The sequence below is a fragment of the Gymnoscopelus microlampas genome (genome assembly GCF_963454915.1).
Source record: "Gymnoscopelus microlampas genome assembly, chromosome: 2".
Taxonomy (NCBI): domain Eukaryota; kingdom Metazoa; phylum Chordata; class Actinopteri; order Myctophiformes; family Myctophidae; genus Gymnoscopelus; species Gymnoscopelus microlampas.
Window position 1 is genome coordinate 14,845,445 of NC_139939.1, and position 27,947 is coordinate 14,873,391.

Here is a 27,947-nt window from a genome sequence, read left to right on the forward strand (position 1 = left end):
AGTATCCTGGTCAATATCCTGGTCAGTATCCCGGTGTCAGCATCCTGGTGTGGTGTCAGTATCTTGGTGTCAATATCCTGGCCAGTACCCCAGGGTGTCAGTAAGTATTCTGGCGGTTGTATCCTGGTGGTAGAATCCTGGTGTCAGTATCCTGGACAGTATCCTGGTGTCAGTATCCTGGGCAGTACCCTGGTGTCAGTACCCTGGTGTCAGTATCCTGGTCAGTATCATGGCCAGTATCCTCATGTCTGTGAAGTACAGGCGTAGAGGCAGCTCTGTATAGGATTGTGCATTGAGCCTTATGCATAGAGTTATAATGGTCTCATGACATAGTTCTTGTCTTGCAACAATGAGGTCACCCTGTCCTGCCTTCTCACATACAATGGTGGTAGACGTTTTGGCTGCCTGCTCCAAACACCATAAAACACTCTGCTTGTGTGGTCAATTTAATTCTTAGAAATTCTTACAAAGGCAATTATTTTTTAATATTTGGCAACCAAGCTATAAATTGACAAATCATTGCAGAAGTTTTTTTTTCATAATGTATTTTCATGTATTTTCAAAGTACAAAATACGTATTTGTGTCTCAAATAAATTTTCTCAGAACAGTATTTTATATTTGTATTGTGACATTTTTTACCCAGTATTTCTCATTTGTATCAAATTACCTTTTGATGTATTTTTGCCCATCTATGTCTGTAAAAAAAATGCTTTAAATGGGTTTGATTGATTGATTGATTGATTGATTGAATATTTTATTATGTACAGAGGTCCGTTTGGTTCAATTTCTATACTCTCAGAGTTCCGAGGGTCCTTAGGATTAAAACGTTTTTAACCAAATAAATAAGTGATGTGTTAACTGAACATGAATATCCTTTTCGCGATTCCCATCTATTCGGGGTGTTACGGTATTCTTCTGGCCCACAACCGGACATGACGCACTATGTTTGCAGAGCGGTAGATAGCAGTGTTGCCATGTCCGCTTATTATAAGCGACTTTGGGCTTCTTTTTCTGTAAAGTTGCTTGTAAAAACAGCTAGTTGCGGGTTGTGTTTTTTTGGGCTTATTTCTAAAGTGTACTTGCTTATTTAGCCTTGTTTCCTAAATGTTTTATTATGATCTAAACCAGTAGTTCTCAAATATTTTCATGAAAATGTTTTGTGCCCAGGGAGCATTTGTGTTAGAGAATGTTTCAAAAACGTTCCAAATATTCCACATTTTATTGCAAGAGTTTTTTTTTAAATAGTGAGCTTGTATATCGGCTATTTTAAATGTGGTTTAAAGTACTCATAATGGCCTAGTGCCCTAGTTGCTTCTTCAGGGCTTGTTTTTCTAGACCTGGTTGTTTATTTCAATCACAAAACCTGGCAACATTCGATGGGGGTCGCTCACAGGCAGGAGGAGGCAGAACAGCAGATGTTTGTATAAACAGCACACAGAATAGACAGCGAAAACACCCAACGAACCGCCATACAACCACCTCGGAGGTTATGTTTCAACATTACACTTCCATAGGACGTTCGTAACGGCCGCGTGAAACGCCGAAACCGACGAAAAAGAGCCTCGCTTTCTAACCGAAGCCGCCGCGTCCCAGCTCAGCTCAGTTCCAGGATGTCGAACAACCGCCTCGCCTTCCAGACGCAGCTGGCGTCCATCATGGAGGTGCTGGCCAACGCGGCCGTGGCGGAGATCTGCAAGCTGGTTGACGACGACTACGCCGTGGTGTCGCTGCAGATGTCCCAGTGCCAGCGGGAGAACAAGGCCCTGAAGAGGAAGAACAACCTGCTGGAGCTCAAGATGGCCCGCGGCTACGCCGAGCGGAGGCTGCAGAGGGAGAGCGCCATGAGCCACGGCCACAGCCGGCCCCGGGTGTCGCTGCACGGAGTCCACCATCCCGCCGACAGGTTCAGAGACAACTCGCCCTCTTCCACCGGTGAGTGGTGGTTGTTGTAGTAGTGTGTGGGAAAACCTAGTGGTTCTCAAACCTTTTCAGGCCGTGATGACCCTCCCCCCCAAATGATCATATCTGAACTGGGGACCACTAGACCTAGTGGTCCCAATCATATTTGAATTGGGGACCACTAGACATAATCATATTTGAACCGGGGACCCCACTAGACATAATAATGTTTGAACTGGGGACCACTAGACATAATCATATTTGAACTGGGGACCACTAGACATAATAATGTTTGAACTGGGGACCACTAGACCTAATCATATTTGAACTGGGGACCACTAGACCTAATCATATTTGAACTGGGGACCACTAGACATAATCATGTTTGAACTGGGGACCACTAGACCTAATCATATTTGAACTGGGGACCACTAGACATAATCATGTTTGAACTGGGGACCACTATACATAATCATGTTTGAACTGGGGACCACTAGACCTAATCATATTTGAACTGGGGACCACTAGACATAATCATGTTTGAACTGGGGACCACTAGACCTAATCATATTTGAACTGGGGACCACTAGTAGACATAATCATATTTGTTCCACAGATAAATATTGTGAAAATGTCAGACCTGCTAGGTGTTGTGAGCTTGTAGATCTGCTATTTTCACAAATTTTGCCTCTTTCTTATTTGGCCAATGTTTGACAAGTTTTTATATAGTTTGTTGATGCAGTAATGGTCTTTTTCTTTTCTTTATTTTTTTTGTTGAGGTATTTAAAAGGGGTACTTAAATTGTCACTTTACCCTGTCATCTGGGGACCCCCCTGGAGGTTGGGAACTACTGTGGTAACTAACCTTCAATTCAGTGTTTTCATTTCAATGGGGCTTTATTGCCACGCACGAGAAAGCGTAACGTTTACATGTCCAAAAGCAAAAGTGAAACAAAACAGTTAAAATTAAATAATATATTGTTGCTGTCTGACAGAAACCTTGTTTCCTCATGTTTCAACATTTTACATTTCGTTGTAGTACCCTACGTCATTAGCCTTGGCTCAAGACTGTGTCATAGATTTCTTTTATCGAGGCTGACATTTGCATATCTATGCAAAATATGTCAGGCTCTATAAAAGTCTTAATCGATATGACAGTCTTGATCCAAGGCTACTTCTATATCATTTAATAGTCAGTGTCGCACAAGCGTCGTGAAATTAGCAGATCTACAAGGTTGCGGAGCTTGTAGACAGCATATTTTCCACTATTTTAAATCTGTTTTAGTAATGAAGTCACGGTTTTGAACTAGCAAGTTTTCCACCTGACAGCAACGATATATACAATTAAAGGGAATAAACACATGTTTGATCAGAGCTATATTACATTGCAACTTAGGAGAACTAGCATAAGTTTCAAAACCATAAGAACTGTGCATTTGTTGTCAAATAATTATTATACACGACACGTAGGAAAGGTTAAACAGATGGCATTATTATTTAGATGTTTTGCATTCACCTATATAACCTGATCACTTATTAAACCCTCTATACTTAGTAGTGATACTGACCTGAGTTGGAACTGTACTTGGTATGCTCTTTTTTTCACCAAATCTATCTGTCAAACATAGCCGATGTACAAGCTCACAACACCCAGAAAAGGCATAGATGGGCAGCATTTTACATTTGAAATACGTATTTCAAATACGTTTTTGTATTTTTTAATTTAATAACAATTTGGCTGGGATGGAAAAAATGTGATTTGTATCAAGATACTTAAAGATCTTGTATTTTCTGTATTTTAAATACATACAATAAATATGTTTTTATTCTCAAATTAACACATTTTAAACATTTACAGAGGTTTATACCGTGGAATAAATAAAACACAATGTGAGATGTCACTACTCCACCTCTGATTGGCTTACCCACCCTCAGAACAAATTCAACCACAAATGAGAGGTGGAGTAGGGCGGGTCTTAAGACAGACTTCATATCACATTGCCTCAATTAGTGAGTGAAGCCTTGTGGCAATGTTATTATGCATTAAAGATACTTTTGTGATAACTACATTTATTAACTGCATAACCCATTAATGGTCAGACAAGCCTAATATTTGATTATTTGTGATGCTATCGCGTCAGTATCCTGGTGTCAGTATCTTGGTGTCAGTATCCTAGTCAGTATCTTGGTGTCAGTATCCTAGTCAGTATCTTGGTGTCAGTATCCTAGTCAGTATCCTGGTGTCACTGTCAGTATCAATGTTCCCTCAAATTTTTCATCGGTCTGACTCTGAGCAAACACTCTCAAACCCCCTGAGCGTAACATGAGAAACTGCTGAGCAACATCAAGCATGCCATGTACACTGGGTACACCGTGGTCACCTTGACACCACCTGCCAACCCTAAGATCATGTCAAGTTATGGTCGTTTATTCAAAGAATCTAATAACAGAAGCAATTGCAGTTGGATTTCTTTTAACACGTTTATACCTGAGGCCGATTCTACACATGCCTTCTAAATCCTAACAGTTTTCTGAAAAACGTATGTTTATATATAGCTAAATTCTCAAATCCTATCAAATGGAGGTCAGTGGCCTAATTGATGATAATATTGAATAATATCTCAATTTAAACATTTAACTAAAGCCGCTAGAGGTGGACTGGTGAGATATATGATTCTCTCTCTCTCCCTCATTGCGGGACATTGCAGTCAACTAAAATATGAAGTGAATGCCCAGCTTCATAAAGAGTGCAGTTCGTACCTGGAGTACTAGGTCTACGTGTGTTCTCTGCGCTGTGCTCAGGGTAATCATGACGTTATGAAGTAAATAAAACTGCGCTCATTCATTATATCTTGTCTTTTTCAGTCGTTTTCCATACGTGACGCAAACGTAGATGTGTTTGTTTTGTAGAAGTGACCGCACTTTCAAACTGTCGACTCACTGGAATGGTAGTCTTTCAGGTGATGGAACATTTGTTGTGATTCTCAACTAGCAGCTTGTCTGATCGCTTTGTTTACTGTCTGTGTCTGTGTGTGTGTGTGAGCGAGCTGCCCCCATGGGCTTAGTCGTTTACAGGACTTGTTGATTCAGACTGATCGTCCGATCGCCGTCCTAAATGGATTACTGTAGATGAGGCTGGGAGGGACACACAAACGCTTGCACTGTGCGCGACAGATTTCAGATATGCATGTGAACGTCCAGACGTGTGTGCGTGGGCTCACGCTACGAGAAACGTTGGTCAGTATCCTGGTGTCAGTATCATGGTCCTGGTGTCAATATCATTGTCCTGGTGTCAGTATCCTGGTGTCAATATCATTGTCCTGGTGTCACTATCATGGTCCTAGTGTCAGTATCATGGTCCTGGTGTCAGTATCATTGTCCTGTGTCAGTATCATGGTCCTGGTGTCAGTATCATTGTCCTGGTGTCAGTATCCTGGTGTCAGTATCATGGTCCTGGTGTCAGCATCGTGGTCCTGATGTCAGCATCCTGGTGTCAGTATCCTGGTGTCAGCATCATGGTCCTGGTGTCAGCATCGTGGTCCTGATGTCAGCATCCTGGTGTCAGTATCCTGGTGTCAGCATCATGGTCCTGGTGTCAGCATCATGGTCCTGGTGTCATCATCCTGGTGTCAATATCATGGTCCTGGTGGTGTCAGTATCCTGGTGTTAGTATCCTTGTGCCAGTATCGTGGATCGTAAAGATTTTGTGCCAGGGAGCGGGACCCCCATAAGAGGTTTGTCAACATTCTTTCGGGTAGTGTGGTGTTGTTTACATGCAGAAACACACTGGCCTCTCGCTGTAGTTTGTTTTAGTAGACGGGATGTTTTCGGGCTACCAAAACAAACGGTGGAAACACCAAAATACAGCGATAGGGCAATGTGATTCTGCATGGTAAACGGTAAACACCACCACACTACTCCAGTGGCTGATAACTGCTGATATAGAGGGAAATAATGGGTAAAAAATTGAATTATGTATTGTTTTATGTAAACACAGGGCAACGTTACATACTACTATGCCTTTAAATGTACAGTAACAAATACCTGTACATGTGATGGAGAAGTGCACTGCGCGTTGAATGGTATATTGTTCACTTTTAATTGAATTTATTTGGAATGGGAATATTTTTATGAAAAAGGTTGTAGATTTTAACCCGAATAAGTCACTATTTAAGTTGAGATTTGTTTTTAATCAAAGCCTTTGTAAAATTCCCTTGCTTAACGGAATATGTGGAAATATGTATTGGGATTTAATGGAAAGGTGTTGTTTGTGTCCACGCTGTGGAAGACCTACCGGTATTAGGTTGAAACGTGCCGCGTCCGTTGTCGCCATTGTTGAGCCGTGCACCATAAGAAAGTCATATCTCTCAGTTGTTTGTGTCCATGCCATGCAGAGGCACACTCAGGCAGGTACTGTATTATATTAAAATCATTTTATTCAAAAAAATCTAAATATAAAAACATAAAAAAACTCTTCTGGCAATTCCTTTTCTAATATGAACAACACAACGCTAATGTAATGGACAGATGTTGTGAAGTGTCTTCAGGCTTTATTGGATGCTTCATCTTCAAATGTCTGTGCATCATTGTTTTCGTTTTGTGGGAGGACATTTTGGCATTGCACAGCTTGCATTCACATTGTTTTCATTAAATCTTTCATAATAGTTCCACAAGGAACTTCTCATTTGTGCTAATCTCTCCATCTTTGTAATGCTGTGTATCGCCCACTCGTGTTGAAAGTGTGTGTGTGGGTGTGTGTGAGAGGGCAAGAGTGCCCTCTTTTCTTTACTCCCAAGTTTAAATTCAATATCCAACTGCCGGCGGTGTGAACAGTTAATCAATGGCTATTTACTGCACCACAGTATTAAAGGAGTAGTTCACCCACAAAAAAACATATTTTCTATCAATTACACATCCCATGAAGCATTGAATTCATGGAGATTTTTTTGTTTTTGTGATTTTGTCGCATTCCTAAGCCAATAACTTGATACCGGCTGCGTTTACGGTAGGCGACTCAAAGAGTCTCTTTTGAGTCTCCTGCCAGAGACATTAGCATCTTTCTGCCGGTCATCAAATTATTGGCTTAGGAATGCGACAAAAAATAAATAAATCAAGGCTTCATGGGCTGTGTAATTGATAGAATTTTTTTTTTTTTTGGGTGAACTACTCCTTTAACCTATATTTTGATTGTAACAAAACCATTTGTAAAAGTAAAAAATCTTCAAATCTTGTAATTACGTTACATTTCTATTAACGTTCTCCTTCTACAGCATGTGCTCTCGTGCTCAGTAATGTGCAACGACATGCGTTATGTGTAAACTTAACTTTGCAGGCGGTGGCACGCAGCACAACACATAGCAGTAGTAAACCTTTACTGGAATTGTCAGTTGAAACTAGTGACACATTGTTTATGAAGAAGACATCTTGGTGGACCTTGTCACCTGACTCTTGAAAATTGGGGCAGAGACACTTTTCAAGCATTGAAGTTGAAACAGGACTCAAAATGAGTGGAATAGTTGCCTGCATTTCACTGTGCCAATTAATAATACTTTTTTGACTGATGTTGTTACTTACATCCACAATCCGGGATTTGTTTCAATCAAACATTATCTTAACCCATCTGTAATTATGTAGAGTATGTTATATAACCAATATATCTGCAGTGGTTTGCGGGGGTCTCCCTACTCTTGCATTGAGTCATTTAGACCCTGGTGTGCAATATCTCCCCTGGACTAGCGGAGATTCCCTCTTATCTGAGTGGTAGATGTTAGGTCTTTCATGCGGGCGGGAGGCACCTGGGTTCAAATCCAGGACAGGACGTAAAAGTTACAGATTGCTCCATTTGGAAGAATGTCTCATCACTCAAGCTATGATTAGGATGATTTTAATATAAATATAAATAATCTGTCTATGCAGAGTGTGCATGCAAGACCGGTAACAAAGAAGATATTGAATAAATGATGGTATTTATCAGATGGATTAGACTGCATTTTCTTAGTCATGGAAAAACATAAACATTGCTATTTTCTTTGTGACTACAATGTTTAATGTGAATATTGCATGTGTACGTTGTGATGCCAATGCTGAAACCATTTATTTGTATGGCCCTAACTTGAACTCACCATCATGCTGATCTAAGAATCACCCTGTGTTGATATTTGTACATATTTGTTTGCATGTGCTTACCCAGATGGTGGCTTACATAGACAAATGGACATGGGATTGTGGCCTGGTGGATCGACAACAGTGGCTGTGACCAGTGCCTCCATCCAGAGCAAGGTAAGCTAGCGACAAGAGCCAGTGAAGGGTCATGACTTTTGGCGGCAGCGTTTTAATCTCACAAGCCCTATTTTATATGGCGTCACATATTTTCCACGTTTCGAAAGATTTCCTATAATGCCATGCTCAAAATGGGGATGCCAGGTTGAAAGTGGTTAATTGCAAATCGCAGAGAATTGTCTGTACAAATGCCCACCCCCAACACACACACACACACACACACACACACACACACACACACACACACACACACACACACACACACACACACACACACACACACACACACACACACACACACACACACCCCACCAGAGTAAGCCCCCACCCCCAGCCCCAAAAATCTGGTTCCTTGGTGAGGAATGTTAGAGATTTAGAGCATTAAACTAGCTGACTGAGTGACTCATAATGGCTGCACTTATAAACATGGAACCTCAAGCATTAAACTGCCGCAGTTGGTGCAGATTTTCATTGGGCGTGGTTTATTTCTAAATATTTCAAAGAGAAGGTTGTGTGCACATCCTACGCCTGTATTTAGGCCAGGTGCTGGACATCAAGGAAGAATCAAGAAAAAGAAGGAAGTCCGCACACTGTTCTCAAGCTCCAAGAAACTCACTTTTTATTTTTGCAACGTTTCGACCTTCTAGGTCTTCATCAGGCAAATATTTACCTGATGGTGACCTAGAAGGTCGAAACGTTGCAAAAGTAAAAAGTGAGTTTCTTGGAGCTTGAGAACAATGTGTGGACTTCCTCCTTCTTTTTCTTTATTTCTAAATATACCACGTAAAAATTGTAAATGGTGCATTTATATAGCACCTTAATTCAAAATGCTTTACCAAGTGCATTACATTCACCCATTCACACAGACATTCACACACTAGGAGGACACCATGCAAGGCACCAACCTGTTCATCAGGAGTAGTTAAGGGTTCAGTGTCTTGCTCAAGGACACTTTGACACTAATACCAGGGGTTACCGGGGATTGAACCAGGAACCTTTGATTCCTAAGTGGCCACTCTACCCCCTATCCCACTGCCGCCCCATGCCCTATGCCCGTTTAAATGACAACCTCGCCGAAGTGACGAGGACATGAATCCGACATAACACTTCCCAGTGCATTTTGTGTGTCTGAGGTCTCTCAGCACTGAATTCACTGCCAGCTTATGTTAAGTGCTGTGTTTGGGCTGTCTGTATGCTCAATAAGAGAATATCCTCTTCCTCTGTTACACCTGCATTTTGCTGTGAAAATAGCCACCATTGCTTGGAAAATGGCTTGACTGGTCTTCGTGCCTGCCGTTTAAGCCATCTTTAAAAGGTTTTAATTGGTTTAATTAATTTTAACCTAGTTCTGTTATTGTTATAACTCAATAAAAGTCAGGAACAGTCAAACTTTATTATTCACTCTAAACTCTGACAAGTGACTCTTCTTCTATCAACTATCAATCGTACTCGGGAACGTTCGAATCAATCTGACCCAGTCTGAATCCGCCCTAATAGACCCTCACAGCACCTGACCACACAAACACACACAGACTAACCAAAGGCCTGAGAAAATAGGAAGTCTAAAATGTCACCTAAATCTATATTTGCATCGCTCAACCTAGAGCGTTGTGCTGAACAATCACATTTATATGTAATTTGCATTCATGCACAACTATATCAGTCACCTGATATAGTTGCATCTGGGCATCGCTGTCGACCTGGCCGTTGGTGACGATGCCACTAACTGCTGTTTGGTTCAGGACACCAACAGCTTAAACCTTTAAGTTCATTTTCACATCACAAGTTTACATGAGTATAGGAGTGTGTGAAATTGTCTGTACAAGCTCCCTACGATTTGCAGTTACACTTGCAAAATATAATGATAAGACTAGAGAAAGAAACAAAGTTAAGTCATAACAGGACAACAATATCAAATACATGCATACTAAAAAAAATAATCACTTAGCAGCATATATCAAATATGTAATTGTATCCATAATGCGAGAATGGCTGTGTCACCTATTACACCAAGACTGACATAGGCTCAGCGCTGGTTGTATTGTCAGGTGGAAACTGACCAGCCAACAGTTTTCTCAGCCATCTTAGATTTAGAAATGTGTAGGACATAATGTATAGCATGTTATGGTTTAGTGTTGGAGTTCTTTTAATCCTTTAGGGGTAAAAAATGTATTGGAAACGAGCAAGTTCATGTCCACACAATTCCACAGTGATTGCCACGACATGATTTATGATGGAAAAAAAACAGGTGCCCATGTCTTTTCTGATGAAGATACGCAGAGAAATGCCCAACAATGTTTTTTAGTGCTTTCCTACATAAGAGCCCAAGCGTTGCTGACCATGTGTGTTGTGCAGTCCCCAGATGTGCAACTGGTGGAGCCTGACCCCCTGCAGGTCAAGGTGGAGAAGGTCGAGGGAGGATTGCTGGGACATGCAGAAATGGAAGTGTCACTCATCGGAGAGGATGGTGAGTGTGTGTGGGGGCGCGCTTTTATTATTGTACTTCTGATAGCCAAATGTTCCAAACAAGTACAGTATTTTTCCTGGTCCTCACAAGAGAAATGATGTTATTTTTATATTATATGTATATAATATATATTAATATATATAATTAAAAAAATATATAAATATATATATTTTGTTTTTAGAGTTAGGCTTACAGTTAGAAAAAGATTCAGGACAGGTTGAAGATTAGGTATTTAGATGTTAGGTTTAAGGGTTAGGGTTTGAGTTCTGCTTGATTTATCAGAAATGGCAGATCTGCATGCTCGCAACGCGTATTGTGATCTTGTAGATTGGTTGTTTTCGGTACATGACACAGACACAGCTTAGGGTTAAAAATAGTATTAACATATTTAGTATAGTAATACAAACTTGCATGTGTTAGAGTGACAGAGAGAGATGCTGTGTATTCAAATGAACTGTGTGAGAGAGACAGACAGACAAGACAGACAGACAGATACCTATTCAAACATTTCCTAATTCCTACTTAAGTGAATAAGAGTCAACACCCTACATTGGATCTCCCCACTTTGTGTAGGGTTGGTGGAATGTGGCCCTCGCGGAGCTGGAGGCCACAGGGCCAGCCTTCAAAAGCAGGACAACTCATCAGCCTCCAGCCAGACCCAGCCTTCAGCCAGCCTCCCCGAGACCGAGACCCAGCTCTCCAGGGCCAAGCATTCCAGCCGTGGCAGCAGCAACAACAACAGAGGAGTGGAGGTCAGTGGCTCCTCTCCTCTCGTTAAGTCTGAGCTCAGTACCTCTATTGAGGGCAGAGAATGTCTGCTTCACACCCCCCCTCCTCTAGAGCAACAGGAAAACACAAACCGAGGACACCATATCATTGACAGTGGCGATGACGCCGGCCCACAGTTTGGTGCGTTTTGTGACACTGGGGAAGGTGGCGGCTCGCTGGTTGGGGAGTTTTTCAACGAGGCATTGAGGGAAGACATCGAAGCGAGGAGGCCGTCGTGCTCGTACGCAGCGCCGGCCACGTTCCCGTCAACATCCTCTGCCGTCAACGGGTGGAATCGCGCCTGCATAAGCGACGTCTCCAGTTTCCCTGCGGAGCAGCCCGCCGGCGAACACGGCAAAGTTCTCCACCGGACCAGCGGCAAGGAGAGGCTCTTTGTGTGCAGCTTCTGCGGCAAAGCCTTCAACCGGCCAAAGAAGGTGGAGATCCACCAGCGCGTCCACACCGGAGAGAAACCGTTCCGCTGCAACACGTGTGGGAAGATGTTCTCCGAGGCTGGGAACCTGAAGAAACACCAAAGGGTTCACACCGGAGAGAAACCCTACTACTGTGAGCTCTGCGGCAAGGGATTCGCCTGGATACGGAACCTTAAGACGCACCAGCAAAAGAACCATCCAGATGTTTATAAAGAGGATGAGGACGGAACAGTCTGAACTTTGGGGCAGATCCACCTCAAGCTGTGTATTTATAGCTGTCATTCTAGGCTCCAGTGACTGCTTTTAGAAGACTGCTCATGGCTGACGAGGAACCGCTGTGTTTGAGCTAACCATGAAATCATGACGTGTATTGCACCCATACAAGCCAACAAAACAGTGGGGAATGCTACTGTTTGCCTTGGGATAGATACTCTTGCAAAGAAAGTCCACCTTTTGGTGCGTTGTGGAAAGCACAGCCTCGAATGCAGTTCAGAATCTTCTGTCAAGTTTTCAGTTGGGTTGAGATCAAGTTACAGAGATGTTCACAGCACATGGCCGGTGGACCTGATGAAAGCAATCATTCTATTATATTCTAATAACCTATTTGTGAGCACAGTTGGACCTAAATATTTCCTCGAAAAACATGCATGTCACACACCATTGCAAAGCTGCAGGAACACTCCTTTTGATATACGTTATGTACTTCCTTTACTGCAGCATATACAGTTATACATTTTTGACCGTGGTCATAAATATTTGATTCATATTGTGAGCATACCCCCCCCCCCCTTGAATTGATACCTCAATTGATCAAAAAGTATTGTATCGTAGCATGAATTCACAGCATCACAGACAGCACCTGAAGCCACTTGCATGTGTACACCAAGGATATGAGCCGGACACACCGGTGAGGTGTAATGTTTCATTGAATGTTTTACAGTGCACTGTAACCTGACGAGTCAATGTTTTGCTCAAGTGCTCTGGAGCACAGAGGCAAAGTGGGTCTTCATAGTTTGGCACTGAAAAAAAAGGGAAGATTCTTCATTTCAGGGCTGTTCATATGTCAACATGATACTAACATGATGCATACTAAATTCTCTGTTCGTACGAACACGTTTGTTTTCTTGTTCTAAACACCAAATTAACTAAATATTGTTACAAACCTTCCCTTTTAAGCAGTGCAGTAAAACATTGTCGATGTGATCATGCCATTATTATTATGACCATATTATGACCACAAAATAAACATATAGGTTGTCAAATACTGACATATTAATCCATTATGACCAACAGAAAGGCAGTGTCATTGGGGAGACAGTAGTCTCGCATGGCCAGACTGTTGCCTCCCACAATTTTCCAATGTTTCCGGTCATACAGTCTGGGACTCGGAAGCTCTGATCATGATTAGAATATAAACCGGATATGAAGCCTCCTCCCCACTTCCGTTTCGTCTTTACAGTCGCGCAAATTTATCCTAATATAAATACAAATCATCTAAGTATATTTAGCTTGCTGCTTAGCAGAAATGGATATAAAATAATAAAATGTAAAGATATTTTAAAAGATATTTTAAAATATATTTTCGTGAACGGAAGTGCCAGTTTCCTCTCTCGGATTTCGGGAGTTGTAGTTCCAGACTCTACATAGCATTCAGAGATTGTGCAATAGTTGTCTGGCTACGCGAGACTAGGGAGACAGCAGCTATTCCTGCTGTCTCCAATCGCCATTCCTGCTGTCTCCAATCTGTTTTTTATATTGTGTGCTTTTTGAGAATTGTGCCTCCCTGTACAGGGGCGTCATTTAGGGTTCATGGGGATCGCAGTTGCCGCCCCTTGGATTTCGCATTTTACCTCAGTCAAAATTCTGGTATTTTATTATTCCTCCACCTCTGAATGTTAGTGGAAATTAATCTGGTTTTAGATCAACACTTATACGACACTTGTTTTCTTTCTTCAACCGTACATTCATTTATCACTTTAAAACTGGCCTCCCTATTTTGGGTATGTCATTATAAAAAAAAGTTTAATGTTTTTATTTTTTTCTCTTTTTTTTTTGTGATGCGTTGTGAGCTTGTTGATGCTAGTTTTGCAAGCTTAACCACTTAAGCCCCAGCATCCGTATTCTGGGGGAAACTTTAGCAGATGGACAAGCTCACAACGTGTCGCAGCACGACACGTTGTGAGCTTGTAGATCTGCTATTTTCTGTGAAGATATTTAATGTAGAGTGAAAACGGAAAAGATTTGTATCTTTTCCCGTACAGAGCCCTATGATCAACCATGTAGGGTTTAAGTGGTCACTTAAATTGCCCCCCCCCTCCCTCTATTTTCTTTATGAAATGACGCCTCTGTCCTGGTATAAGGCACAATGGGGAATGTGCTTCCTCCCCTGCATAAGGCAAAATGGGCTACATCCTCAAGCAAACCAGTATCAACCCCCCTTAACCACTTCAACCCTTATTACCCTATGCTGTCTGGCCATGTCATAATAGGATGAACATTCAGTGAAAATAGCAGATCTACAAGCGTTGCGATGCATTGTAAGCTTGTACATCAGCTCTTCTGTGAATAGATTTGCTGTGGGGCGGGGGGGGGGGGGGCGGGGGGCGAAATAGGTGGCCATGGATTGAGCCCTGGGGGACTCCTGTCAACGAAGTAGGGTTTAAGTGGTTATGCCAATACTTTTACATGATTTTTTAACAACACTGACTCATTCAACATCAGGCAAAACATGTTTTGGTTCCACTAGCACAGTGGTTCTAAAACTTTTTAATTTCAAGGGACCCCCCTCTAACTCCCTGGACCCCTCCTTTGAGAACCAGTAGTTTTTCAGCCATTGATGACAGATCACTGAACTCGACTCAGGCATGCTTTTTCAAATTATATCACCCTTTATGGACATAAAGTCCACACAGCGTTATAGTTACGGCGTGTAATTCAAGTAGAATGAATTTGGGGACTCAGGGAAAAAAAAACTTTCTTTAGTTTTTGTCTCTAATTAATAATCCTAACGGCTAGTAGATGAATAAGTTTACTGCCCTGCTTTCAAGTGTGAATGATATAAGACATGTTTTATGCATCTGTAAATAAGTGTTCTTAGTTGCAGTTGGTTTCAGTGGTTTCTGCCAGGCTTGTGTATTAAACTATATTACAAGGAAGAACAACTGAATAGTTATAGTTTATAGTAACTTTGTAAGGCGAGTATACTAATGTAAGCATTTAGTGTCATTTAACTTGATGTTTAAATGTTTGCTTTTTCGTATGCCACAATGTTTTTATCTGTCAGAATAAAACATATTCCATAATCCATTGGAAAGTGTGGCTTAGTTGTTTAATTATCGGCACACTGCTTAATGTTCAAGTTTCCATGATTTGGAAATGGAAGCTCAAGTTTGTCCTTGAATTAATCACATTCTCTCATTGCCTATCATTAAGCCAGTGGTCTTTATAACAGTGCTTGAGGGTTTTTAGGTGTGTTTAGACACTGAAATAACAGTATTTTGCATTGTTAAAGGTAACATTTTATAAAGGAGTCATGTAACTAAAATGACACTGAGTGTTCCAGTTAAAACAAGAGGCCATCTTCTACAGAGTTGTGTGTATATCTTATACAGTACATAATGTGTTTTCTACATGGCTTAGAGAAGAGTGGTAGATTTGTCCACATAGTGAAGTGGATGTGCTCCCTCTACTGTCAAGAAGGCCTGCATGCAAGCTTTAAAGATCATTTTAAATGCTGAACATTTGAACAAACAAAAACAATAATAATGATATATATATTTTAAAAGTGTTATAATTTGGCATACTCACTAACAATATGTTACACGTATACGTTTTGGAAATCAGTATTTGAACAGCTAAACCTGCCCCACATTACACATACTCAAGGCTGTGATGTCAGGAGTGGAAGAAGATCCAACCTGGTAAACTCACCCAGGAAAATCGTGCTCAGTGTGAACTGGCCTTAAATATATTTAGAAATAAACTGATATGCTTGTCTAGTATATAGAGTTGTCCCTTATCTATTGCCCTACCTTTAAGCCCTATATACTTCATATAGTTGCACGCCAAATAGCGTAAATAGACAATCTTCAAGCTCGCAATGAGTCGCATTGCAACGTGTATAGATCTGCTATTTTAGATTTTTGTTTTAAAAGATTTAACATTTTCATTGCATTTGATGCCTTGACGTTTTCAATTAGTGCAATTATGGTATCTTTTTTCGTTTGCAGCAAAACATAAAACAATGTGCTCACAATAGACAAAATGTCCAAAAACGATTGAAAATCTAGATCAGGGAAACAATTGTTCCATTATTCTTTTTTTTAATAAATGGTGAGAGCATTGAAAGCAAAATTCAGTGACACAACATACATACAGACCGCACACTGTGTGCTGAAATATGAAGGGGATAACCACTTAAAGGACGACTTCACCGATTTTCAACCTATCTTCATATAATTTGTCCTCGCTAATACTCATGATAAAATGGTACAATTGTTTTCTACTCGGTCTGTGTCTCAGAGGAGGGCTGTGGACAGTTCAGAGTCCCGTCTACCAGTGACATCATCAATGGGGAATCAAAGCTAATAGAAACTGCAGGCTTTCTATTCCTGGAAAGTTGCAATGCAATAAAAGAAGCCATTGTTCTCGTGTTCATAAAAATCTAAATAAAAAATGTGAAATCTTGTTGGAAAAAGAAAATCATGCCTAACGATGATGTCACTGGTAGACAGGTTTCTGGACTGTCCACAGCCCTCCTATGAGACACAGACCAAGTAAAAAAAAAACTACGCATTGTGGCCCGTTCTGAGCTTGTCGAACGGCTATTTTCACTCGTTGGGGTACCGGGGAGACATTCAATGTCTCTTTCTGGTCTTGAGCTAACAACGTTTGAGAACCACTGGTCTAACCAGTACAGAGAGGACCAGCTTGGACAAGAGTTCAACCCCCATAGCGAGGAATGCAGCCTGGAGCTCCCGTCCTTCAGCTCTGGCCGTGAAGAACTCACCAGATCCTTTGCCAACGCACTCGCTCCACATGCTCCTTTGCAAAACTGGACTTGGTAGAGTGTGATCCGATACCATAACCACTTCCAACCTGGCAAAATGCTCAAAAATAGCAGATCTAGAAGTACAGTTTTCCTGTATGACGTTGTGCCTTGTTCGATTGACGCCTTTCTCAAGTATATAGACAAGCAAGGCTTTTCATTGTGATGGGAAATGGCGGGGGTTCTTTCCATTTAGCAAAATCTACTTCTGACATCTATCTTGACACTTCCCTCACCGACCTCACTCAAATAACTGTTAAACACAGTCTAGCCAAAATGCCGATTCATTCCTTTGATTCAATTGAAGTGTACAGCTTGGCGATGTGTCTATCTGCAGTGCAGTAACTTGTCATGGTGTGTGTGTGTGTGTGTGTGTGTGTGTGTGTGTGTGTGTGTGTGTGTATATAGAGCGCAGCGGTCCAGAAGGAGGATGAGGATGCTGACTTGGTGCTGGTCAAGGTGGAGGAGGTGGAGGGCGTGACAGAAGGCCAGAACCAGTCCAGCCTCAGCATACAGGAAGGTGAGCAGGACTTCCTTGTCTCCACAGTGTGTAGTTGCGTGTACCTAGTAACTTTCATTTGGTTTGTTTGGTTTACTAGCAAACAAACACGTGGTTCAAGGAATACTTCACCTCCAGAATTACTTATTTTATATCATCACTCACCGCGTGAAGCCTGGACTTGAAGGATAATTTTAGTTTGTGTCACATTATTTCACATAGAATTAATATTTTAAAAAGTAATACTTGATGGACTGAAGACAATTGGGATCCATGGTTAACAACTATGAAACACATCACCTGTAAACTGTGCAGCTGTCTGTTACACTAAAGTTGATTCTGAACTATATGAAAAATCTGTTCCAACACAACTCACGGTATATACCAAGTGTCTTGTATCCAGCCCGTATGCTCAGTACTTCCAAATCACCACATTTTCTGTCAAAGTTACTATATTGTTTTGCTGTTGTTAATCCTGAACCCCTATTTGATTCAATTCATCAAGTATTTTCTGAGTTTTTGCATTCTTCATTCACGTAAAGAATTGCGACACAAAAAAATAATTCTCCATGAATTTAACGCTTCACATTGTGAGTAATTGATAGGATTAGTGTTCCTTTCACCACTTAAAGCCCATACGTTGTTGAGCGGAGTCCCTCAGGGCTCTATAGTCTATACTAGTCACTTTTCTTTTTCGCTCTACATTAAATATCTTTGCTGAAAAGCTCACAACTCGTCACAAACATGACACCTTGTGAGCTTGTCGATATGCTATTTTCGGCAAACGTTTTCCCAGAATATGTGGGGTTTTAGTGCTTATGGCTAAATGATGGACTTACTTAACCCAGTTGCTTTCTGTGCTCTTGTGTAAGGATTAGTGGAGTCCAGTACAGATGACTACAGAGCCGTGCTGCCGTTTGAGGACGCCGCGCAAAATCCCACCAATCGCCTTTCAGATCTCCAGGAATCTGGCCAGAGCTTCTCAGAGGTCAGCTATGGCCACTCGTCACTGTGGACCAATGGGGGGGATAGCTATTGCCATGACAACAGTATACCGGGGCCTTCCTCGCACCGTGCACCCCTCTCATACCCGCCCGGCACGCTCTTAATGGTGGAGCCCGGTGGTTCTGGGAGGGGATTGGCCGTTGAAAATTCCACAGGGAGGGGATTGGCCGTCGCGTGTTCAGCCGGGGGCGGATTGGCTGCTGAGGGCGCTGACGGATTCCAGTCTGCATCGTCGGTGTCGTTCGAACAGGCCGCCGTTATCGACCTGTCAGAAGAGTCGAGTCCCGTGCAAGTCGACGGTCAAACACAAGCAGGGCAGGGACCGGAGCACTTTCTGGTCCAAAGGCAGGGTCAGAGCGGCTTCGCCTCTGGCACCGCCGGCGGGAAACAGAAAGTGCAGCGCAAGAGGGAATGCATCTGCCCGTTCTGCGGGAAAGGGTTCAGCTCCCCGGCCAACCTGGAGTCCCATCTCAGGACCCACACCGGAGAGCGGCCCTACGGCTGCAACATCTGCGGCAAGAAATTCACCCAGTTCTGGAACCTGAAAATCCACCGCAACATCCACACGGGGGAACGGCCCTACCAGTGCCCCATCTGTCCCGAGAGGTTCTCAGACCCCAGCAACCTGAAAAAGCATCAGAAGCGACATCACACTCAGACACAGACATAAAAGCCTGAGTTTGTACCGCACTTGGTTGCGTGCAGGTGTCACGCACAGAAAATAGCCTATCTATAAGCTCACAATGCTTCGCGCCGTGTTGTGAGCTTATGGATGGTCTATTTTTGGTTAACGATGCCGTTTTAGGCTGTAATGTATCATTTCTACTACGTCACACAACGGTGTCGTTGCTGACGAGAACTGACTGTTAGTTTGAAGATCTGTTCTTTCCAGCACGCAACACTGTTGGGAGATGGCTTATGCATTGAGCTCAAGGGGCTATATCAACTTAATGTAATTATACCTGAAAGGGCATCCTCTACAGTTTTTTTTTTCTTTCTCTAAAGTGTTTCTATTTTCTTTTTTTTTTCTTTTACCTGGGCCCTATTTTTTAGATCATTTTTAGATCACAAACAAAGAAAGGGTGGGTGTAAAAACTATTGGAATTTGTCCATTCGGTTGCCTCTGAAAGTTTTGCATCGGGAGGGGGTAATTCAAATTAGCTGTTTTTCTTATTTTTTTGCACTTTCTTCCTTTCTTTTCTCTTTACGCCCAGGGACCACTGGAATAATGTTTTCAGATAGATATAAGAATATAAGCCTGTATTTGGCAAAACACAAAACGAAGAACCCAGCATAATTTGAATTGCCTCCGGACATGAAACGATGGAAGGCGAACAGATACCTATACTTTTTTGCACCCAACCGTGGTCCAAATGATCTAAAGAAAAATAGTGTTTTTTTTTTAGAGGAAGAATCCATTTTAACAGAATTATTTGGGGGGTATTATTGGCTTTACACGTTGGCTACCAATCTACTTGAGATGGATTTATCAAATGCATACTTAAAAACATAAAAACAGCATAACGCAGGAAAGACCAGTTACTACCACCCTGGTTACCAGCAGAATTGGCTACCTACCATTAACCCATGAACCCCAGCATGCCTATTCCGGGGGGAGGAAATGTTCTGCAAAAATGTGCAGATCTTCCAACTCAAAACGCGTTGCAACGGCACACGTTTTGAGCTTGTCGAGCTGCCATTTTTTGTGAAGATATGGTAGACGGAACTAAGCGGTCTGAGTAAAGTTTTAACTCCAGTCTGTTTCTCTAAGAATAGAGGGGGTTTAACCACATAAACCCCTGCATCCGTTGTGGGGGAAAGCTTTCGCAGAAGATAGCAGATCGACACGCATCTGTCTGCGACAAGCTTGACCATCACGTTTCTTGTGTGAAACTCCTCATTGGACAATGCTAACTCAGTATTGGTTTTGAAAAAGATCCTGGGTTTGAGGCAGAGGAACACAGACTATAAGACTGCTGCTAAAATATGCAATAAGTAAATACTAGCTTCCTGGGGCCTATATCGCAAATAATATATATATATATTTTTCAAATATAGCTACTGTACGTATGGAGAAGCATAGTATCATGTCACTCCCGGCAGCCACTCTATGGCCCATAATTTTCCACTGAAATGTAAATTTGGTCAAAACAAACACAGGTTCATTCCATGAATCTGAATGTGAACCAAGAAATAAGCATGTACAACAACATAACTAGGATATCGTCTCTGTCGGGTGGAAACCTCATTTGTCCAAAACTGTTACTTTTCAGGATTCAAATTCAAAAATAGCAAAAGTATCAAACGAGCTTGTCGATCTGATAGTTTTGATAATGTAGTTTTGACGCTGTAGTGTGATCAAGTAGGGCATTAATACGAGAAAACACAAAAAGTTAAAATTATGGAGATGAGAGGTTTCTGCCCCGACAGCAACGATATATATAACATAACTAAACAACCAAACCTGCCATCTATCAAAGTATCTGTCAACAAGTAAACAACATACCCAGTAAAATGACCTCAGCGCTAAGAAAATATCAAAAAGATTAGTTTTCTCTTTCAAACGCTCGCAGACACCTCAGTCCCGCCGTGTTTTTAATCCTAATGACTTTACTCAGCAGAATGCACTGAAAACAGAACCACCACATTATGGGTCCCAATGTTTAGAATGAATCCCAATGACCTTACTCAGCAGAATGCAATGGGAACAGAATAGAGCAGGTGCTACGTACTGGGAACAGAACAGGTACTTAATACTGGGAAAATGTCCTCAATGAAATCCCAAAGCAAAGACTGTCACTGTACACAAACGAATGCCTTTCAACTAAAGGATCGGACATGGTTTCAGGAAATGAGGGGTAAAGCTACCCTGTATGCAGATTTTAATGTACCTTTTTTTTTCCAGCGAAGCTTATGGATGGAGTTGAGCAAGACATGCTTTTTTTTATACGACTACAACTTCTTTTTTTATAATGTGTGTTGGTTAAGCGTGAAAATACTGTGTGAAATAATATAGATCTTTGTTACATGAGACTAGCTTTTCCTATTGTGTCACAATTTTGTAAAAAAAAAAAAAAAAGAAAGAAAAAAAATGAAAAATCTGCTTGATGTCCAAATCCTTTTAAGTGATTAAAATATTTTAAAACTGAATTTGTGGTCTTTATTATTTAATTTTTTGTAGTATTATTAGTATTAGTGGTGTAGTACTCAAGGATAGAAGGCAGTGAACTTACAAAATTGTGACACAGTATTCTCATATAGAAGCACTAATGCACATAGCCCTACACCTCACTCACGCCCTGACATGAAGTATAAAAGATGATGCTTTTAAACAGATTACCAGTTATAAGCAAGAATGGAAATGTTCCTTCTTATATAGTCGTGTTACCTGTGTCTCCAGTTATGCCTAGATTGAATGCTTAATTTAATCGATGTAATGCTTCAATGGGCGACTGTGTCGAGCACCAAAAATAGCCGATCCACAAGTTTGCGAGGCGTCGCATTTGGGATGCCTTTTTTCAGTGCATACATTGGTCATAAATTAGGCATAAGTTATTAGATTACGCATAAACGTCAATACCCTGGAGTAGCAGTTTAGGCTGAGTGGTAAAGCTGGAAAACTGGGGGACGGCCGGTAGTTAATTAGTAGTTTATATATATAGTAGTAAATATATATATAGGTATAGGAGTGTGGTGGTTTTGAGATGTGATGGTTGAGCCCTCCGGATGTACTGTATGCACACTAAATCAATTGGACACTGATGGGATTTACACGTATGACAATACAGGTAGACACCCACCACACGTCAATAGCTCGTGGGGAGACTAATATATCAGATCATACGTCACACAGTTCTTCATATGGCAGCTACAAATCTGGTCTGTTTTTAAGTATGTTTCAGAAATGCTGATATGAGTACCTAGTCAAGTACATCTAACCTCAACCTAAACCTCATCAATCATTTTCTGCCCTTCATGTTTTTGTTTCTTTTTAATGTATTTGTATTTTTATTTAACCAGGCAAAACAAATTCCGAACAGATTATTATTTACAATCGTGGCCTGGCAAAAGGCAAGGCCTACTGAGGACAGGGAGAGATAGGGCTGAAAGAATTCAACATTCAGGTAAAAAAAAAAAAAAACAGTTTTGCTCATCTCCTATCCCTCTCCTTATCTGTTAACACAGTCTGCGGTGCCAGAGGCCGGCCCACTGATAACGGACGACTCCTGCAGCATCATCTCTGTCCAGACGAGGGTGCCAGACGCCAACACACCGGCCAACTCCAGCCCGCATCAGCAACAACACAGGCCCAGCAACAGTGGCTCGCTCAGTTCAGGTTACTCTCTGTTTGAACTGGAGACTTTCTTCACACGCTGGGCCCCTGACAGGGACTCGGCATCGCCCTCCGGTGGCCATGCCAATGTCTCCTTCGCCAGCAACACCGCAGAGGAACATGAACAGGACGGGGTTATCATCGTGGAGCCGGAGCCCGACCCCCCGCTCATGATGCAGCCGCCACAAGCTTCCACCTCCTCGGCGGCCAGGATGGGAGCAGAGGGAGGCCAGAGTTTCACCTCTGTGCGGCCCAGAGTTCACACTCAGGGAACTGTTCCACTAGGTACATAAGTCAATGATAATCACCTCATCAATTATTATTTTACACTTGTTGTGTTTTACCAAAATATTCTCCTACCAGAGTTGTCTCTTCTGGCCTCCTTAACCACTTTCAACCAGGCTGGCGCCCCTATTTTGGGTATGACATTATATAGGCAAAGTTCTTCGTATTAATCTCCACATTTTTCGCAAATTTCTAAAACGGCTAGATCTGCTATTTTTGCTTTATAAGTGGTTCATTTCCTGCTGTCTGCTATTGATCGAATACTTTGTTAGTCAGAAATGTAAACAGCACGAGGTACAGTCAGACATTAGGCTAAAAGGATAACATAAAAAAGTCCTGGGGACTTGTTTTCATTGATGAAATACTTGATCATGTCCATCCTATAATACATTTCTAAACCCAAAACCCCCCAAAAAAAACTGCCACTGTGTGGGACTAAACACAAAAACAACATATCAATGTCACTAACAAGACACGCCACAACGTGCAGAATTACTACGCGCAGTCTGTAGGCCACTTCATACTGCTCAGCACACATCTGCCCCCTCGCAGCATAATTAATTGCGGCCAACACAAACTCACAACATTACAGTCGGCCATGTTGTTCCTTAGCGTCATCGCCGACCACCGCCCAACGAGACCCAAGTGAGGTCAGACAACACACTCCATATTTGGGCATAGCTCCATTGGGAACATCTCCTATTATGGCTTTATATATTATAGAGACCAACAAACACAAAGCACCGCGCAGCGGATAGGGGGGAGGGGCGCGCAGCGCCCCGACCCTCTAGTGTTCTACAATGCAGAACAGACCCAGGCATTTCCCTTTAAAACACTTCTGGGGTAATTTTAACATCTTCTCAGGCTTTTGTGAGCAGTTTATAAGTTGCTGGTTTCAATATTTAGATATTTGACATTTATTTTATCAGCCACACACCCCTCTTTTATAAGTCAATTGAAGTTCAAACTCAATTTCAACCATGTTAGACTCATTGAAAATGGTTCAAATGGAGTTTGAAGTTGAATGAGCTTACATAGGGGAGCGTGTCTCATCTAATAAATATAAAATATCTAAATATTAAATCGAGCAACTTAAAAACAGTCTGTGGTGCACACAAAAGCCCAGGTAGACGTTAAAATGACCCCAGAAGTGTTGAGTGAAATGAATTATTGTTGCGTGCCAATAACGGCCGAGAATAGCAGACCGAGGGGCTCAACGACAATGTGTCGAAATTGCGGGGGGAGGCGGAGGGATGCGGCCAGTTCAATTAATTTCCTATGGGAGTCGCGTGGTTATCAAGCGTCCGCTGTATCGCGACCCGCTCCTCCCCCCGATGTGGCAGGTTGGATGCGAGGTAGCACGTGGCTCCCATTGAAAACTAATGTAATCTGAAGTTCCCCCGCTCCATCCCCCGCGGCTCTGACTCGTTGTCGTGCGCCCATGTGAGAGCGCCCCCCTACAAGCTTTCAATGTCAGCTTGTTGTGAGCTTGTAGGTCGCCTATTCTCGACGTGCAACGAAGTATGAATCAGGCTTAACATTTGCACTTGCCTGCCTCACCAGGGTCAGCACCTGCTGTGAAGATGCAGGCTCCACCCTCTCAGCTTCCCTGGAGTCGAGCGGCGACCATGATGAGATTCTCGCAGACCCACTCGCTGCTACAGCACCAGCGGCGTTACGCCAACAGGATTACCCCGCGGCAACCACGCGACATCCACTCCCCGCACATCACCCTGAGCGCCGCCGGCGTTGGCAACACGGACAGCGGCAACGGCTCGAGTCTCAGTGCAGTCGGTAGGACTATGCATCCTCAGATAAGTTTACCGGTGAGGGCCACGTCTGGCGCGGTCAGGGGTTCGGCCAACGACGTCACTCTCAATACTCATCAGCAGCATCGAGCCGGCCAACTGAACCTCAGCGAAGCTCTCGCCGCCGATCGGCGGAGGAAAAGCTACGTGTGCCGAGCCTGCGGCAAAGCCTTCACGGGGCTCTCCAACCTGGAGGCGCACCAGCGCGTCCACACGGGGGAGAAGCCGTTCCGCTGCGCCACCTGCGGCAAGCTATTCTCGGAGGCCGGCAACCTGAAGAAGCACCAGAGGGTTCACACCGGGGAGAAACCGTACAGCTGTGAGCAATGCGGCAAGCGCTTCGCCTGGATCTGCAACCTGAGGACGCACCAGCAGTCTGCCACAGGCTGCGGCCAGCAGCCCATGGGAGGGGAAGACTTAGGGGGCATGGCTCACTTAAACCTGCAGCACACTACTAACGACCAAGTGGAACTGTTTTCGGGTTCGGCGGACAAAGTTCTGAGGACGATAAAGGACGAGGACGATGCTGTTTTAAACTCCAGTGGTTCTCAAACGTTTTCATTTCAAGGATCCCCAGTTTGGTAATGCATTAGGCCAGTGATGCTCAAACTCAGGCCCATAACGCAAAGGAATTTTGATTAGCCCCCAAGCAATCAATCGAATAATTTTTATTTTTATTTTTAGTATATAAAATAATTACCAAAATATCTTATCTTATCTGTAATTACATTAAATTTATTTAATTACATTACTATTAATAATATCACACATTTGCAGCAATGAGCAGCAGCAAGCACTGAAAGGTTGATGCCAAAAACTGTCACTTTAACCCCAAATGGACAGATGACTTAGTTTTTTTTAACCGTCTTACGCCAATCATTTAGCACCGTCTTTGATTTGTCAAAATACAGTGTCACCATTATGGCCACAATTTTATCCACAATTTGTATTGATGCAAGAACAATGGCTTCTATTATAGCATGCTAACTTTCCAGGAATAGATAGCTTGCAGTTTCTATTAGCTTGGATTCCCCAGTGATGATGACAGTGGTAGGGTTTCTGAAATGTCCACAGCCCTCCTCTGAGACACGTAGAGTGAGTAGACAAAAATGGTACCTCATTTTAATGAGCATTAATGAGGACCGGTTATATGAAGAAAGGTTGAAAATGGCTGAAGTCGTCCTTTAAAGTTTAAGCTATTTGAGTATCCCTGCATTAGGCAATGGACCCCCATAACTCTGAGAGTGTACAAAAGGAACCAAATGGACCTGTAAGGGTCCATGTAAGGGACCTGTAAGGGTCTCTGTTTTTGCCAATATTAATTTCCTTCCCCTGGCGCATGCTCCCAGGCCGCCACATGGTGAATTGAAGGCATTGGTGACGTGGCTGAAAAACTGCAGCTCCTGCAACAGTTCTGGTGATAACTGTAACCTTCCCTCTGCTGATAGGCCCTCACACGTTCCTGGACCATTTGAACACTCTCAAGAGTTACAGACCTGTAAGGGTCCATTTGGCTCCATGTGTATGCTCTCAGGTACAGATCTGTAAGGGTCCATTTGGTTCCATTTGTACGCCCTTAGTTACAGACCTGTAAGGGTCCATTTGGTTCTATTTGTACGCCCTCAGTTACAGACCTGTAAGGGTCCATTTGGTTCTATTTGTGCACTCTCAGAGTTACAGACCTGTTAGGGTTCTTTTGGTTCCGGCCCATTTGGTTCCTAACAATCAATAATTTAGCTAGGGTCCCCTTGGAACCGCCCCAAGGACCCCACTTTGAGAACCACTGTTATACTCAAACTCAATCCATCTGCACTCTGAGTTCTGAACGTTACATGCCGGCCACTGTATACAGGCGGGAACGGTGCTTTTACCACAGACCCTTGTGCTCTGATGTAATTTGTCTCGTAAATTTCACCCATTTCCGGCGACAGACACAGTGGGAAACATGGGCTATCTCTCTCTCTATTGGTTAATTGCCTTCAGGTTGTGTTTGTAGTCGCTCAGAGGGGGATTCTAGAGGTGTGTACCTCCTGACCTCCTCAGCCAACCTCTCTTCAAAACTGTCCATGTTGCATGGCTGGCAGATTGCAGAAATAAAACGACATAAAGCAGTGATTCTCAACCTGTGCCCACTGGTGGGCTGTGAGTATATTGCAAGTGGGCCCCCAACTAATTGGCAAAACATTAAGATTTTAATGTAACATTGTTTTAAAATGAATGTAAAAAAAAGTGTGGTATGTTCTCTTTACAACTTTGAAAAATTAGTTTTACATTGTGATACCGATAAATAGGAACTTAATGTTAGTTCCATTGATCCAAGCCAGAACACAAAATAAAATACACACGGCCCACCCATCCGACCAATTAACCACTGTGGTGACGTTCGGCTAGTTAGAAAATCTTGGAGGTGAAAGAACTGCCTTGTTTGTTTGCTCCTCAATGATGTCATTTTGATCTTATTTATCTGCCAAATGTTTTACTTTGTTTGGAGTATGCTGCTGACTAGGTGGTGTTGTTCACCACCTATTTTATCCTATGTTACAGGACGGGGTCGCTTGCCAACAAGAACTTATCTTAAAGCTAACAATATGTCCCATCGCGTCACCGTCTTGCGATGGAGCATAGATTGAGCTTAAAATGAGCAACTATATTGTTCAGGCTCTCATAAAAATGGTGGTAGCCTAATAGTGAATATAATATTTGGCTGTTGACTGTTCATGGCCTCTTGTAGAGGTACTGCGTGATTAAAAGTAAATCAATTCTATTTATATATGATGACTTTATATTTGACCATGACACTACTGTGGTTTCTCACATTCTACATGAACTGTCAGTTACATTTCATGGACGTAATGAGCTGAGCCGAACCCGTGCTCTCCCACTTACATACTACTTTTTATATTGTTGTTTAACTACAGGTTATAAAATCAAAACTGCATTGGTGCCCATGTAGTCCTAAGCACTTATGCCTGAAGGACAGTGTGCTAATCCTTTTTTGTGTCCAGGAAAGGTAGACTGTAACAAGTGAAGAAATAAACTCAACAAAATGTAACTTGTCCAATGTAACTTGTTTGATTATTCCAAGTTGTAGTTTTGTGTCTAACAAAACTACTGCATTTGGCT

At 42.4% G+C, this 27,947-nt stretch overlaps 1 protein-coding gene across 2 annotated transcripts; it reads left to right on the forward strand.

The window, feature by feature from the left end:
* The first annotated feature begins 1,378 nt into the window (after positions 1-1,378).
* Positions 1,379-27,824, forward strand: LOC311059635 (uncharacterized protein). Of its 2 annotated transcripts, none has more exons than XM_084077642.1 (8): positions 1,379-1,933; positions 8,090-8,178; positions 10,534-10,645; positions 11,219-11,397; positions 17,303-17,414; positions 18,266-18,381; positions 22,584-23,016; positions 24,580-27,824. In XM_084077642.1, the coding sequence occupies exons 1-8, from the start codon at positions 1,612-1,614 to the stop codon at positions 25,407-25,409; spliced, it is 2,193 nt and encodes a 730-aa protein (XP_083933768.1). In that variant the 5' UTR covers positions 1,379-1,611; the 3' UTR covers positions 25,410-27,824. The 2 variants fall into 2 exon arrangements, with proteins under 2 accessions (XP_083933768.1, XP_083933769.1); XM_084077643.1 differs by having other exon boundaries at positions 18,272-18,381.
* Positions 27,825-27,947: the final 123 nt, after the last annotated feature.